At 43.5% G+C, this 15000-nt stretch overlaps 1 protein-coding gene across 1 annotated transcript in view; it reads left to right on the plus strand.

The window, feature by feature from the left end:
* The window catches only part of sema6a (sema domain, transmembrane domain (TM), and cytoplasmic domain, (semaphorin) 6A), a 106527-nt gene that overhangs the window by 29058 nt on the left and 62469 nt on the right, over positions 1-15000 (plus strand). The window contains 3 exon segments of the mRNA XM_052107819.1: positions 12000-12130; positions 14332-14370; positions 14373-14448. Coding sequence (XP_051963779.1) covers positions 12031-12130; positions 14332-14370; positions 14373-14448 — 215 coding nt within the window. The 5' untranslated portion in view covers positions 12000-12030.

Here is a 15000-nt window from a genome sequence, read left to right on the forward strand (position 1 = left end):
ATGCTGGAAGTTGTTTGTTTGGAGAATATTGTTCTGTGGACAGTTTATGATAAATGCTAGATTATGTTAATCTTGAAGGTTTTGCTGCGTGTCAGTTTTGCTCTTCTGTTGAGTTGAGATGTGTCAGAAACTCTGGAGGCCATGCGGGGATTTTCAACGGAGATCTTGAGAGATGCTCCTCTGCTCCATCAGGAATCCTCCGGGGTATTTTCTTTTTCCTGCTTCGTCAAATCTTCCACTTTTCGATATCAGAGTACAATTTGTGGCGTCTGGGGCGTAAGCGGCTTTACTGGTGCTGTTTATTTTGCAGGCAGAGGGTTTTAGCCGAAAAGAGGCATAATCCTCGCGGCGGGCGTTTCGCGCTGAGTTGTTGCTGACAGGTTTGAGTCTCTTTGTGTCTCGGCAGTCGCTCCTCGGTGAGATTGGCTTTCTGAGGACCGAAACGCTTTTAAAACTGCCTCCAGCACACGACGCTTCTTTCATCACCAGCTCTGAATGTCATTAACCGCTTTAAAAGGGTCCTTGAAGGTTGTCCGAGGTGATAAAAATACTCAATTTTAGAAATGTAATCTTTGTGTCCATGTTGGTTTCACACATTAAAAAACCCCGAATATTTATTGCATTTTCTACAGAAAACTTTTCATAAAAATGTAAATGTAAAAAATTTTTTTTTTTAAATCCTCACACACAGTCATGAGGGTCTAAAGGGGTTCTCTGTGGTCACATGACAACATGTTAGTTACACCTTATGAGTTTCATTTGGTGGACAAAAGTTTTTCCAATATTTCATGTGAAGTCATGTTTGTTAGTGTAGCACTTTCTCACACACATAAATATGATTGTAAATTGGGTATAAAATCAAATAATGAAATAGTTAACTATTTACTGTATTTAGTCGTCATCACTCAGAGACTCGAGTGGAGTCCGGCACCAAGCAGGAATAGAGCTGGATCAAGCCGGTTCTGGTGACCTCGGGTTAGGAGTCCCCCCCAAATACAATAATATTAGCATAGATGCCATTCAGTCATGATAGATGGTTCTGGTTCTGGACTAAACTAAAGCAGCCTAATTTAGCAGAGTCTTTAGTCTAGACTTAAACTGAGTGAGTCGGTCCCGAACAGTGTTTGGGAGACTATTCCATAGTTTAGGAGACAAATATGAAAAGGATATTCCTCCTTTTGTGGATTTTCATCATCCACAGCGGCATCCATGCACAACTCACCACACACCCCTCCGAGAGTGAGAACCACATTATAGCGACCACGAGGCGGTTACCCCATGTGACTCTACCCTCCCTAGCAACCGGGCCAATTTGGTTGCTAAGGAGACCTGACTGGAGTCACTCAGCACGCCCTGAATTCAAGGTGTGATAGTCTGCATCTTTACCACTGAGCCTCCCAGGCCACGGTAACTCTGTTTTATCAGAATTGAGTAGAATGAAATTTCCATCCAATCTTTTATTTCATTGATACACTCTGCTAATTTTGAGAATTGTGAAATCTCATCAGGTTTTGAAGAAATATAAAGTTGTGTATCGTCAGCATAGCAGTGGAAACTTATTCCACGATTCCTGATAATATCTCCCAGGGGAAGCATATACATGGAGAAAAGCAGAGTCCCTAAAACTGATCCCTGTGGCACTCCATACTTTACTTTTGTTTGATTTGACAATTCCTCATTTACACAGACAAAGTGGAAGCGATCTGATAAATATGACCTAAACCATGCTAATGCAACTCCACAGATGCAACATAATTCTCCAGCCTATTCAAGAGAATGTCGTGATCTATCGTGTCGAATGCAGCACTAAGATCTAAAAGCACTAGAAGAGAAATGCAGCCGCGATCAGATGATAAGAGTCATGTGTAACTCTGATAAGTGCTGTCTCTGTACTGAGATGAGGCCTAAATCCTGACTGAAATTCTTCATATATACTAGTTCTCTGTAGAAATTAACATATTTGGGAGGACACTACCTTTTCCAGTATTTTTGACATAAACGGGAGATTTGAAATCGGTCTATAATTAGCAAGTTCTCCAGGATCAAGTTGTGGCTTCTTAATAAGTGGTTTGATAACTGCCATTTTAAAGTTTTTGGGACATGTGCTAAGCATAGCGAGGAGTTAATGATATTAAGAAGAGGTTCTGAGAATACAGGAGATACCTCTTTTAAGAGATTGGTTGGTATTGGGTCTAACAAACATGTTGTTGCTTTTGATGTTTCGATCAGTTTTGTTCTTCATGACCGATGAAAGTCATGAGGAAAATAATGAGACACTGTTTTCTGAGGTGCTGTGACAGATGATTGCATAATTCTTATTTTATTTCTGATTATTTAAATTGTATCAGTAAAGTAATTCATGAAGTCATTACTCTTGTGCTGAGACAGAATATCTGGTTCTGTTGAGGCTTTATTCCTAACCAATTTAGCCACAGTACTGAATAAACACCTAGAATTATTGTGGTTATATTCTATGAGTTTACTAAAATATGCTGACCTGGCAGCTTTTAGTGCCTGTCTGTATCTACAGACACTATCTGTCCATGCACCGCAAAATACCTCTAATTTTGTATTCTTCCACTTGCACTCCATTTTCCGATCTGCTCTCTTGAGGACGTCAGAGCTTGAAATCTCCTGATGTTTCTCCTGAGAAAAAGACTCCAGTAATCTCACATGTGCCTCCTCTAGAGATCTCATCAATGTCTCAAAATGTGCTCAGTTTTGCCAACAAAGTCTGCATCAGAGATGTCAATATGAACATTTCTCATCACATTCGGTTCTGTAGCTCAACTATTGACTCATCTGTGTCTTATAAACTTCTATAATATAACATGATTTATTAGATTTCCAAAGCAATGAAAGAACAACATCTGTATAATAAGAGTTTCCTATTCCTGAAGGCATCTCCTCTAGTCTGAATGAATTATTCCTTTCTTTGTTATTGTTGTTTTGTGCCATTATACATCAGTTTCTATATTCTCTTTGTGAGCACAAGGGTTTCAAATTAGCAGCAATTATTCTGTGTGTGAAATTAAATTACAGGTTTTAATGAATGGGTCAAAGCGGCTCTTTAAACTGTATTCTGCTCACGTAACGTACAATTCAATTTAGCTGCTTTTAGCTTGCATGCTGTTTTGCCTCCGAGCTGCACAGCGGCTCACCGTAACCTTTGAACGAAACAGATACCTGTGATGATCTATGAAGCCACCCACTATATTAATGAGAAATATCCATTAGAAGAATGGCGTGACACAGCTGATATCAAGAGTAGCTCATCAAAAACGTCTCGTGACACAGTAAAGAAAATGAGATATTGAACAGCTGTCAGGTGTCCTGGACATCTCTCGGGGGAGACGAGAAATATGAGACGTTTGAGAATAGAGTGGATTTACTGCAGTTCTTCTTCATGTGTTTGAGGGTGCCGGTCTTCTGGAGTTAGTGTGTATGTGGTATTTGTTGTAACACTCATCCACAAGTGTGTAATTACTGTCATGTGTGACTAAAGCTGCAATTACCCTCTAAAACAGCTTCTTACAGCCATTCAAAGCTGAGACCTTCATGAGAACATCTGAGAACTGAAGATTCATCGTTCATATGTGAGCTTTCTGAAAGCATCTGATCCTGTTGGAGTGGTGGTGGTGTAGTGGGCTAAAGCACATAACTGGTAATCAGAAGGTTGCTGGTTCGATCCCCACAGTCACCACCATTGTGTCCTTGAGTAAGACACTTAACTCCAGGTTGCTCCGGGGATTGTCCCTGTAATAAGTGCTCTGTATAATACATTGGTACTCAGAAGGTTGCTGGTTTGATCCCCAAAGCCACCACCATTGTGTCCTTGAGTAAGACACTTAACTCCAGGTTGCTCCGGGGATTGTCCCTGTAATAAGTGCTCTGTATAATACATTGGTACTCAGAAGGTTGCTGGTTTGATCCCCAAAGCCACCACCATTGTGTCCTTGAGTAAGACACTTAACTCCAGGTTGCTCCGGGGATTGTCCCTGTAATAAGTGCTCTGTATAATACATTGGTACTCAGAAGGTTGCTGGTTTGATCCCCAAAGCCACCACCATTGTGTCCTTGAGTAAGACACTTAACTCCAGGTTGCTCCGGGGATAGTCCCTGTAATAAGTGCTCTGTATAATACATTGGTACTCAGAAGGTTGCTGGTTTGATCCCCAAAGCCACCACCATTGTGTCCTTGAGTAAGACACTTAACTCCAGGTTGCTCCGGGGGGATTGTCCCTGTAATAAGTGCACTGTAAGTCGCTTTGGATGGTGATGGTGTAGTGGGGCTAAAGCACATAACTGTAATCAGGAGGTTGCTGGTTTGATCCCCACAGTCACCACCATTGTGTCCTTGAGTAAGACACTTAACTCCAGGTTGCTCCGGGGGGATTGTCCCTGTAATAAGTGCTCTGTATAATACATTGGTACTCAGAAGGTTGCTGGTTTGATCCCCACAGTCACCACCATTGTGTCCTTGAGTAAGACACTTAACTCCAGGTTGCTCCGGGGGGATTGTCCCTGTAATAAGTGCACTGTAAGTCACTTTGGATAAAAGCATCTGACAAATGCATAAATATAAAATGTTGGCGCTCTCATGCCACTCAACATGCCAATCAGTTTTCCAGGGATCAGAATTGCATTCCACATTAACGCAGTTTGTCCCATATTTAAGTATCTCACACCCAAAATGGACAGAATTAAACAACAGCATTTTGTAAAAAGAACAAGCATGTGCATTAGAATTGGTTCCTATTATCGTGATTTCTTTGTAAGTATATTTATTTTATTAGCTAATTAATCGCATATGTCGGTGTTTCCGTTCTGAGAGTCAGATGAGAAAAACCGCAGCACTTTTAAAAGTAAAATACGGCTACTGTGCATTACAGGTTTAATTAAAACCTTTATCATACGCTCAGTGTGACTCAATGTACTACAACCAAACCCGCAAGAGTGATTTACATTTCTCTTGTGATTGCACAACGCAATATTAGATTGAATTCAAAGTGTGTTTACATGCATTCAAGTGAAACCACGTTTAAAATGACTAATATTGTGATATTAATATTTTTGCATGAAATTACAGTTTTAAAAATATCCCTTCAGTTTGGGTAATACGCTTTACATATCAAAGTTAATCTTGCAAATCATAACGCTTTCAAATGAACATTTCATTTCTACATTAAATCGAGGTTGGGAGAGGGCAAACGCAAATGACTGAATTTACATTTTAATTTTGCAGTGCGCTAAACTCCAAGTGACCTAAGTTCAGACATGCGACTCTACTATAACTTGTTATCTGTTAGCCAATGTGCTCACTCACATGTGATGTGTTAAGCCATTCAGCTTGTGTGGTATGAGATGATGCTGTAGGTCCTTTGACTTGTTATCTGTTAGCCAGTCAATGTTTCATTTCTCTTTAAATTGCTCAGTTTTGCAGAGAAGCCGGTTTCACTGCAGTGCGAGTTGCCTGCTGCGTCTGAGACCGTCAATCCACGCATCTTATCGCGTGACTCAATGAGCATGTTACCGTGGAGACGTACCACATGTGGAGGCTTCACGCTATTCTCCGCGGCATCCACGCTCAACTCACCACACGCCCCACCGAGAGCGAGAACCACATTATAGTGACCACAAGGAGGTTACCCCATGTGACTCTACCCTCCCTAGCAACCGGGCCAATTTGGTTACCCCATGTGACTCTACCCTCCCTAGCAACTGGCCCAATTTGGTTACCCCATGTGACTCTACCCTCCCTAGCAACCGGGCTGATTTGTTACCCCATGTGACTCTACCCTCCTAGCAACCATGCCAATTTGATTACCCCATGTGACTCTACCCTCCCTAGCAACCGGCCCAATTTGGTTACCCCATGTGACTCTACCCTCCCTAGCAACCGCCCAATTTGGTTATCCCATGTGACTCTACCCTCCCTAGCAACCGGGCCGATTTGGTTACCCCATGTGACTCTACCCTCCCTAGCAACCATGCCAATTTGGTTACCCCATGTGACTCTACCCTCCCTAGCAACCGGCCCAATTTGGTTATCCCATGTGACTCTACCCTCCCTAGCAACTGGCCCAATTTGGTTACCCCATGTGACTCTACCCTCCCTAGCAACCGGCCCAATTTGGTTATCCCATGTGACTCTACCCTCCCTAGCAACCGGCCCGATTTGGTTACCCCATGTGACTCTACCCTCCCTAGCAACCATGCCCAATTTGGTTACCCCATGTGACTCTACCCTCCCTAGCAACCGGCCCAATTTGGTTATCCCATGTGACTCTACCCTCCCTAGCAACCGGCCCAATTTGGTTACCCCATGTGACTCTACCCTCCCTAGCAACCGGCCCAATTTGGTTATCCCATGTGACTCTACCCTCCCTAGCAACCAGCCCAATTTGGTTACCCCATGTGACTCTACCCTCCCTAGCAACCGGCCCAATTTGGTTACCCCATGTGACTCTACCCTCCCTAGCAACCGGCCCAATTTGGTTACCCCATGTGACTCTACCCTCCCTAGAAACCAGCCCAATTTGGTTACCCCATGTGACTCTACCCTCCCTAGAAACTGGCCCAGTTTGGTTACCCCATGTGACTCTACCCTCCCTAGCAACCATGCCAATTTGGTTACCCCATGTGACTCTACCCTCCCTAGCAACCGGGCCAATTTGGTTATCCCATGTGACTCTACCCTCCCTAGCAACCGGCGCCAATTTGGTTACCCCATGTGACTCTACCCTCCCTAGCAACCGGGCCGATTTGGTTACCCCATGTGACTCTACCCTCCCATAGCAACCATGCCCAATTTGGTTACCCCATGTGACTCTACCCTCCCTAGAAACCGGCCCAATTTGGTTACCCCATGTGACTCTACCCTCCCTAGCAACCAGCCCAATTTGGTTACCCCATGTGACTCTACCCTCCCTAGCAACCGGCCCAATTTGGTTACCCCATGTGACTCTACCCTCCCTAGAAACCGGCTCAATTTGGTTATCCCATGTGACTCTACCCTCCCTAGAAACCGGGTCAATTTGGTTACCCCATGTGACTCTACCCTCCCTAGCAACCAGGCCAATTTGATTACCCCATGTGACACTACCCTCCCTAGCAACCGGGCCAATTTGGTTGCTAATGAGACCTCACTGGAGTCACTCAGCACGCCCTGGGATTTGAACTAGTCAGCATCACCCAAAACTGAAAATTCTGTCATCATTTACTCACCCTCATGCCATCCCAGCTGTGTGTGACTTTCTTTCCTCATAATCGCCGATTATTTTGCTTGATATTGTAATTGCGATTAGTCATTTTGATTAAAACACTTTTATAGGGTAACTGCATGGCATATTTTTAATGTAAGCTACACATCCAAAACAAACTGAGAACTGACCCTTTGCTCGACACAACGTCGAGTGAGTGACAGAAGGGGAACACTGTTCAGTGTGAGTCATTGGAGAAGATGTTGGTGGTGAATGTTTAAAACGACTGTGAGATAACGGTTAACTGTGGAACTGCACGCAGATGCATCGTACTTTACTATTTGGCTATAAAGGTTAGGAGATAGTTAGCAGTTAATTATTTTGCGAGATGTGATGCAGTCAGTGGTCAGAGGAGTGTTTCTGGCCGTTCGATTGGATTGTGCAGGGATACGGTTTATTATGTAGAAATACATTAAGTCACGATAAGCATTAAGAACAAACTGTTAATCAAGTTAAATCAAGTGAATCATCATTTATTGCCAGCAGATAGTTGGCAACCGTTTCACTATTACTACACACTTCAACACATCACCAACTGTGCCATGCAAACACAAATGTTCAGATTGAGTGTTACTGAACCGCCCGTGAGTGCTGTCAGCTGTGTTTATCTGTGCGGACCTTCACGTCGTATTCGGACGGTTATCTGCTGATTACTGAAGCTTAAATCAGATGAGTGTGAGTGACTGAGACAGATTCTTTAACTCATGATATCCAATTATCAGAAGCTCTGACGATGTACAGAACACATCTGAGCCCTCACATCACATCTGCTATTTGTGATCTAGTGTGAGGTCCTTCAGATTTAAGAGTCTGAGATACTGAGAAACTCAAAGCACAAACACTTCAAACTAAAGAGTCGAGGAGCTCAGAGATGTGCTTCACACGAGAGCTTCACTTCAAATGTTCAGACTCGGATTGTTTCTTGTGTGTTTTGTCTGGAACACTGTTAACTTCATTTCACACTGAAAGCATCTGGACACTGTTGCAGGTGTAACGGAGCGCATGTGTCTTTATTTCTCACTCGATCTGGATATTTGTGACCCAAAACACTGATAAAAATGAGCTAATTCAGCAAATCTGACAATGCAAGAAAACGATTAAAATCACGGGGTTATTCTATGATTTTAACGTCAACACTTGCATGCATTGGATAGGAACACTGCTGAAGGTGCATGCAACACAAAATCCCACCGTGTGTATTACATGTGATGTGATATCAAAATATTTGAAACACAAAATGTGCATTAACCCTTAAACCTGCACATGTATTGTCCTGTGAAGATGAATGCAGATATTGTAGTGACTCGCCTCAATCCGGTGGCGGCGGATGAATCTCAGTTGCCTCCGCGTCTGAGACCGTCAATCCGTGCATCTTATCACGTGACTTGTTGAGCACGTTACCGTGGAGACGTACCACATGTGGAGGCTTCACGCTATTCTCCGCGATCCACGCACAAATAACCACACGCTCCACCGAGAGCGAGAACCACATTATAGCGACCACGAGGAGGTTACCCATGTGACTCTACCCTCCCTAGCAACCGGGCCAATTTGGTTACCCCATGTGACTCTACCCTCCCTAGCAACCGGGCCAATTTGGTTACCCCATGTGACTCTACCCTCCCTAGCAACCGGGCCAATTTGGTTACCCTATGTGACTCTACCCTCCCTAGCAACCGGGCCAATTTGGTTACCCCATGTGACTCTACCCTCCCTAGCAACCGGGCCAATTTGGTTACCCTATGTGACTCTACCCTCCCTAGCAACCGGGTCAATTTGGTTACCCCATGTGACTCTACACTCCCTAGCAACCGGGTCAATTTGGTTGCTAAGGAGACCTGACTGGAGTCACTCAGCAGGCCCTGGGATTTGAACTAGTCAGCATCACCCAAAACTGAAAATTCTGTCATCATTTACTCACTCTCATGCCAACCGAGATGTCTGTGACTTTCTTTCTTCTGCAGAACACAACTTAAGATTTTTAGAAGAATATTTCAGCTCTGTAATGCAAGTGAATTGTGATCTTTGAAGCTCCAAAAAGCACATAATCCACATGTATCTGTTTCTCACCCACATCTATCATATCACTTCTGAAGTCATGGATTAAACCACTGGAGTCGTATGTGAAAGTGAAAGTGTAGATTTATAGTAGATAATGACTTAAATATTGATCTGTTTCTCACCCACACCTATCATATCACTTCTGAAGTCATGGATTAAACCACTGGAGTCATATGTGAAAGTGAAAGTGTAGATTTATAGTAGATAATGACTTAAATATTGATCTGTTTCTCACCCACACCTATCATATCACTTCTGAAGACATGGATTAAACCACTGGAGTCATATGTGAAAGTGAAAGTGTAGATTTATAGTAGATATTGACTTAAATATTGATCTGTTTCTCACCACACCTATCATATCACTTCTGAAGACATGGATTAAACCACTGGAGTCATATGTGATAGTGAAAGTGTAGATTTATAGTAGATAATGACTTAAATATTGATCTGTTTCTCACTCACACCTATCATATCACTTCTGAAGACATGGATTAAACCACTGGAGTCATATGTGATAGTGAAAGTGGAGATTTATAGTAGATGATGACTTAAATATTGATCTGTTTCTCACCCACATCTATCATATCACTTCTGAAGACATGGATTAAACCACTGGAGTCATATGGAGTACTTTTATATTGTCTTTATGTGCTTTTTGAAGCTTCAAAGTTCTGATCACCATTCACTTGCATTGTATGGATCTAAAAATCTTCATTTGTGTTCTGCAGAATAAAGAAAGTCACATCTGGGATGGCATGAGTGTGAGTAAATGATGACAGAATTTGCATTTTTAAGTGAACTGTTCCTTTAAGTAACTGTGTGTCACATACATGTCCTTGTTTCTCTAAACACTGAGCATCTGTGATAGAGAGGCTTGAGTCTTGAATAAGTGTCATTTCAATGATTGAGGCGTGTCTATCAGTCATGATTGACAGGACAATTAAGGTTGTGATATTTAAATGCACAGTGTTGTTCTGACCATGTCTCTGTTCAGCTCTTTCACAAATGATTTCCGTGACAAAAGCATCTCGTCAGCCCGTGTACACACATTTATTCAGGAGTGTGTAGTGAAGATGTGGTCACAGCTCACAATAAGCTCGTGTTTTCATTAGTTTCTGCAGGTCAATATCATGATTTTATTAACCAGAGTGACTTTCTCTGTGGGAGGAGCAGAAACATCATTTACCCACATCTCAATTACAGGTCATCTCGTCGAGTGCTGCTTTAATTAATTACAGTCCTGTTAGTCTGAAACGCTGATGGACTGTCACATCATGTGGTCACGTGATGTTGTTCTGGTGCGGCTGTGCCAGTGCAGGTGCCAGCTGTGAGGAAAATGATCTGATGTCACTCAACCAGCAGCTGGTTATGTGTCTGCTGTTATTCTGTTAAATATCTGCTGTTGTCTTGTGTGTGTGTGTGTGTGTGTGTGTGTGTGTGTGTGTGTGTGTGTGTGTGTGTGTGTGTGTGTGTGTGTGTGTGTGTGTGTGTGTGTGTGTGTGTCAGTGTGTGTGTGTGTGTGTGTCAGTGTGTGTGTGTGAGTGTGTGTGTGTGTGTGTGTGTGATTGCCTGTCTTTCTGTCTGTCTGTCTGCCTGTTTGTTTGCCTGTCTGTCTGCCTGTCTTTCTGTCTGTCTGCATGTCTGTCTGCCTGCCTGTCTGTCTGTCTGCATGTCTGTCTGCCTGCCTGTCTGTCTGTCTGCCTGTCTGTCTGCCTGCCTGTCTGTCTGCCTGTCTTCTGTCTGTCTGTCTGCATGTCTGTCTGCCTGCCTGTCTGTCTGTCTGCCTGTCTGTCTGCCTGTCTTTCTGTCTGTCTGTCTGCCTGTCTGTCTGCCTGCTTGTCTGTTTGTCTGTCTGCATGTCTGTCTGCCTGCCTGTCTGTCTGCCTGTCTGCCTGTCTTTCTGTCTGTCTGTCTGCCTGTCTGTCTGTCTGCATGTCTGTCTGCCTGCTTGTCTGTTTGTCTGTCTGTATGTCTGTCTGCCTGTCTGTCTGTCTGCCTGTCTGTCTTTCTGTCTGTCTGTCTGTCTTCCTGTCTGTCTGCCTTCCTGTCTGTCTGCCTGTCTTCCTGCCTGCCTGTCTGTCTGTCTGCCTGTTTGTCTATCTGTATGCCTGCCTGTCTTTCTGTCTGTCTGCCTGTCCTTCTGTCTGTCTGTCTGCCTGCCTGTCTGTCTTTCTGCCTGCCTGTCTGTCTACCTGTCTGCCTGTCTGTCTGCCTGCCTGTCTTCCTGTCTGCCTGCCTCTCTGTCTGACTGTCTGTCTGCCTGCCTGTCTGTCTGTCTGTCTGCCTGTCTTCCTGCCTGTCTGTCTGACTGTCTGCCTGCCTGTCTGTCTGTCTGCCTGCCTGTCTGTCTGCCTGCCTGTCTGTCTGTCTGTCTGCCTGCCTGTCTTCCTGTCTGCCTGCCTGTCTGTCTGACTGTCTGTCTGTCACTGACGAGCTGTTGTGATTATTGCTGGAGTTTGTTGATACAGAATGAATTAGGAAACTCAGAGGTTAAAGGTCACAGTAAATCAAAGTCCATCAGTCCTCTCATTGGCTGAGATCAGCAGATTCCCCTCTACCCATGATGCTCAGCTGAGATATTGATCCCTGATGTTTATTCTGCTCAGTCAGTCAGAATGATGAGAATCTGAAGTTTACTGTAGTAAGTGCATGTTTGTATGCTTGTGTTCTGCAGCTGAGCTTGAGAAGAGATCGAGCGGGGCATCATGCGGTCGGAGGGGCTGTTACTGTATTTCACGCTGCTGCAGACGGCCGGAGCCGCTTTCCCAGAAGACACGGAGCCCATCAGTATTTCACATGGCAACTGTAAGTGTGTCGTCTTGAGCTCCTCCCTCCGTCTCTTCTCACACTCGTTCTGTGAAATGGGATTTTGGTTCCCACAGAAACTGTAAATGTGAGTTTAAATACTGGGCTTTTATTTCAGACACTAGAGTGAGACACTGGGGCAATGTTTGGAGGTTTAAAGACAGAAATGTGATGCTTATCATTTTATAAAAACACATTAATTCTTCTGTTAAAACTCGTGTATTATTTGAGCTGATACGGTAGGAATGGACAGATCCGATTCTGATGTTTTTCGACGGATCTGGTATCGGTCCGACGAGTCCAGTCCAAATCTGCTACCATGTGTTACTCGTGTTCGTTACTGTGAAGCTCCAGAAATGACATGAAAGAACCATTAAAGTATGAAAGTATCGTGCATTTAATTCAAAGACACTTGAAGACATGCTATGGCTTTGTGAATCACACAAGTCTGTGTTTAATAAGTGAATATGTAGTATGCATGTGCCGCGTGTCAGTGAATGATACGGCTCTGTTGACACGCATAGAGAGGACATGCGTGCTTTTGATGCGCTCAAGGCCCTCAGAGCGGCTAATATGTGAACGCAATATGAATATGTGTAAACAATGATTACAGATTAAACCCCATTGACTTGCATTGGAAGTGTCTCACTGGAACACACATTTAAAGAAAAGGAGGGACGAGTGGAAATACATTTGTGTGTTAATAATCAACATTATGACATGAATACTGTCCATTGAGATTAAATTAAATTCTTTTAAGATTTTTTACATTGTGACATAATTTTCATGACAGTTACGTTCGGTTTACCCCCCAATTCTCATGCGACAATGCGAAAAAAGATGGTCATTATGATATTCTCATTACAACAGCGTGGAAATAATATAATATTCAAATTGTATATAATCGTACTCCATTAGTTCTTTATTTTATTTAAAAATCATCTTTACTGGGTATCTCAGCGAGTATTGACGCTGACTATCACACCTGGAGTCACGAGTTCAAATCCAGGACATGCTGAGTGACTCCAGTCAGGTCTCCTAAGCAACCAAATTGGCTCGGTTGCTAGGGAGGGTAGAGTCACATGGGGTAACCTCCTCGTGGTCGCTATAATGTGACTCTAGTCAAGTCTCCTTAGCAACCAAATTGGCCCGGTTGCTAGGGAGGGTAGAGTCACATGGGGTAACCTCCTTGTGGTCGCTATAATGTGACTCTAGTCAAGTCTCCTTAGCAACCAAATTGGCCCGGTTGCTAGGGAGGGTAGAGTCACATGGGGTAACCTCCTTGTGGTCGCTATAATGTGACTCTAGTCAAGTCTCCTTAGCAACCAAATTGGCCCGGTTGCTAGGGAGGGTAGAGTCACATGGGGTAACCTCCTTGTGGTCGCTATAATGTGACTCTAGTCAAGTCTCCTTAGCAACCAAATTGGCCCGGTTGCTAGGGAGGGTAGAGTCACATGGGGTAACCTCCTTGTGGTCGCTATAATGTGACTCTAGTCAAGTCTCCTTAGCAACCAAATTGGCCCGGTTGCTAGGGAGGGTAGAGTCACATGGGGTAACCTCCTTGTGGTCGCTATAATGTGACTCTAGTCAAGTCTCCTTAGCAACCAAATTGGCACGGTTGCTAGGGAAGGTTGTCACATGGGGTAACCTCCTCGTGGTCGCTATAATGTGGTTCTCGCTCTCGGTGGGGCGTGTGGTGTGTTGTGCCGCGGAGAATAGCGTGAAGCCTCCACACGCGCTACGTCTCCACGGTAACGCGCTCAACAAGTCACATGATAAGATGCGCGGATTGACGGTCTCAGACACGGAGGCAACTGAGATTCGTCACTACACCACCATGAGGACTCAGAGCGCATTGGGAATCGGGCGTTACAGATTGGGGAGAAAATAAAATAAATAACCTTTGGCGTAAAACAATAAACAATAGTTACAGTAATGAGAATCATCATTGAGAACAATAGGAACAGTTAAAGTAAAATGTCCTTTTATGTTCTGAAAATAATGTCACAATGCAAAAATACACAAATATTACTTTTATTTGTTTTTACTGATTATCATTTATTGGTTTGGGGTTTATTGGGGTCACACACATTTATATGCATATATCTGCTAAAAGTGAATTTGGTCAACTATTATGAGTGCATTAGCATACAGACATCAGAGTGTAAACGGACATGACTTAAACATAACTCTTGTTTCAGACACTAAACAATGTCCAGTGTTCGTTGGACATAAACCGGGAGAAACAACACGCAACGCCACAGACTGGATATCCAGCTGATCGTCATCATGAACCGGACGCTGTACGTCTCTGCCAGGTGAGTTTGCTATTTTAAGATGTGGCCGTCTGTTATTAGCTCAGTCTGTTACAGTGAAGATTGACCAGATGGTTGGCATGGTAACCAGCAGTCCACTCCAGCTGACGGAGACCCAATTCAGCAGCAGATGGACGTGAAATAATAACACATGTTTAATAAGTCAAAGAGCAGCAGCAACAGTTGCACCATTAATATCATGTGAAATATCCACAGATACATTATATATTACCCTGCAGACAAACACAAACTTAAAACAGCAGTAGCATCTGTGGGTACCATGGTAACCATAATCTGCACCACAATACCATGGTTACTGCAATTGTTGTTACTACGGTAACATTGTGATACATTTGAATGAGCCACCAACAATTACTTTAATAAATAAATAGTTTTTAATCATATTGAGGTGAAATTATAAATGAAGTGATTAAATGTTTGATGTTATTTAGGAACCGCTGTGAGCTGAATCTCGTAACTACAGTAATTCTGACGTGAGCAGCATCAGAGCTGATGATGATGATGATGATGATGATGATGTTTCGGTGCTGTTGG

This window comes from Xyrauchen texanus, chromosome 37 (genome assembly GCF_025860055.1).
Source record: "Xyrauchen texanus isolate HMW12.3.18 chromosome 37, RBS_HiC_50CHRs, whole genome shotgun sequence".
In the NCBI taxonomy this organism is placed as follows: Eukaryota; Metazoa; Chordata; class Actinopteri; order Cypriniformes; family Catostomidae; genus Xyrauchen; species Xyrauchen texanus.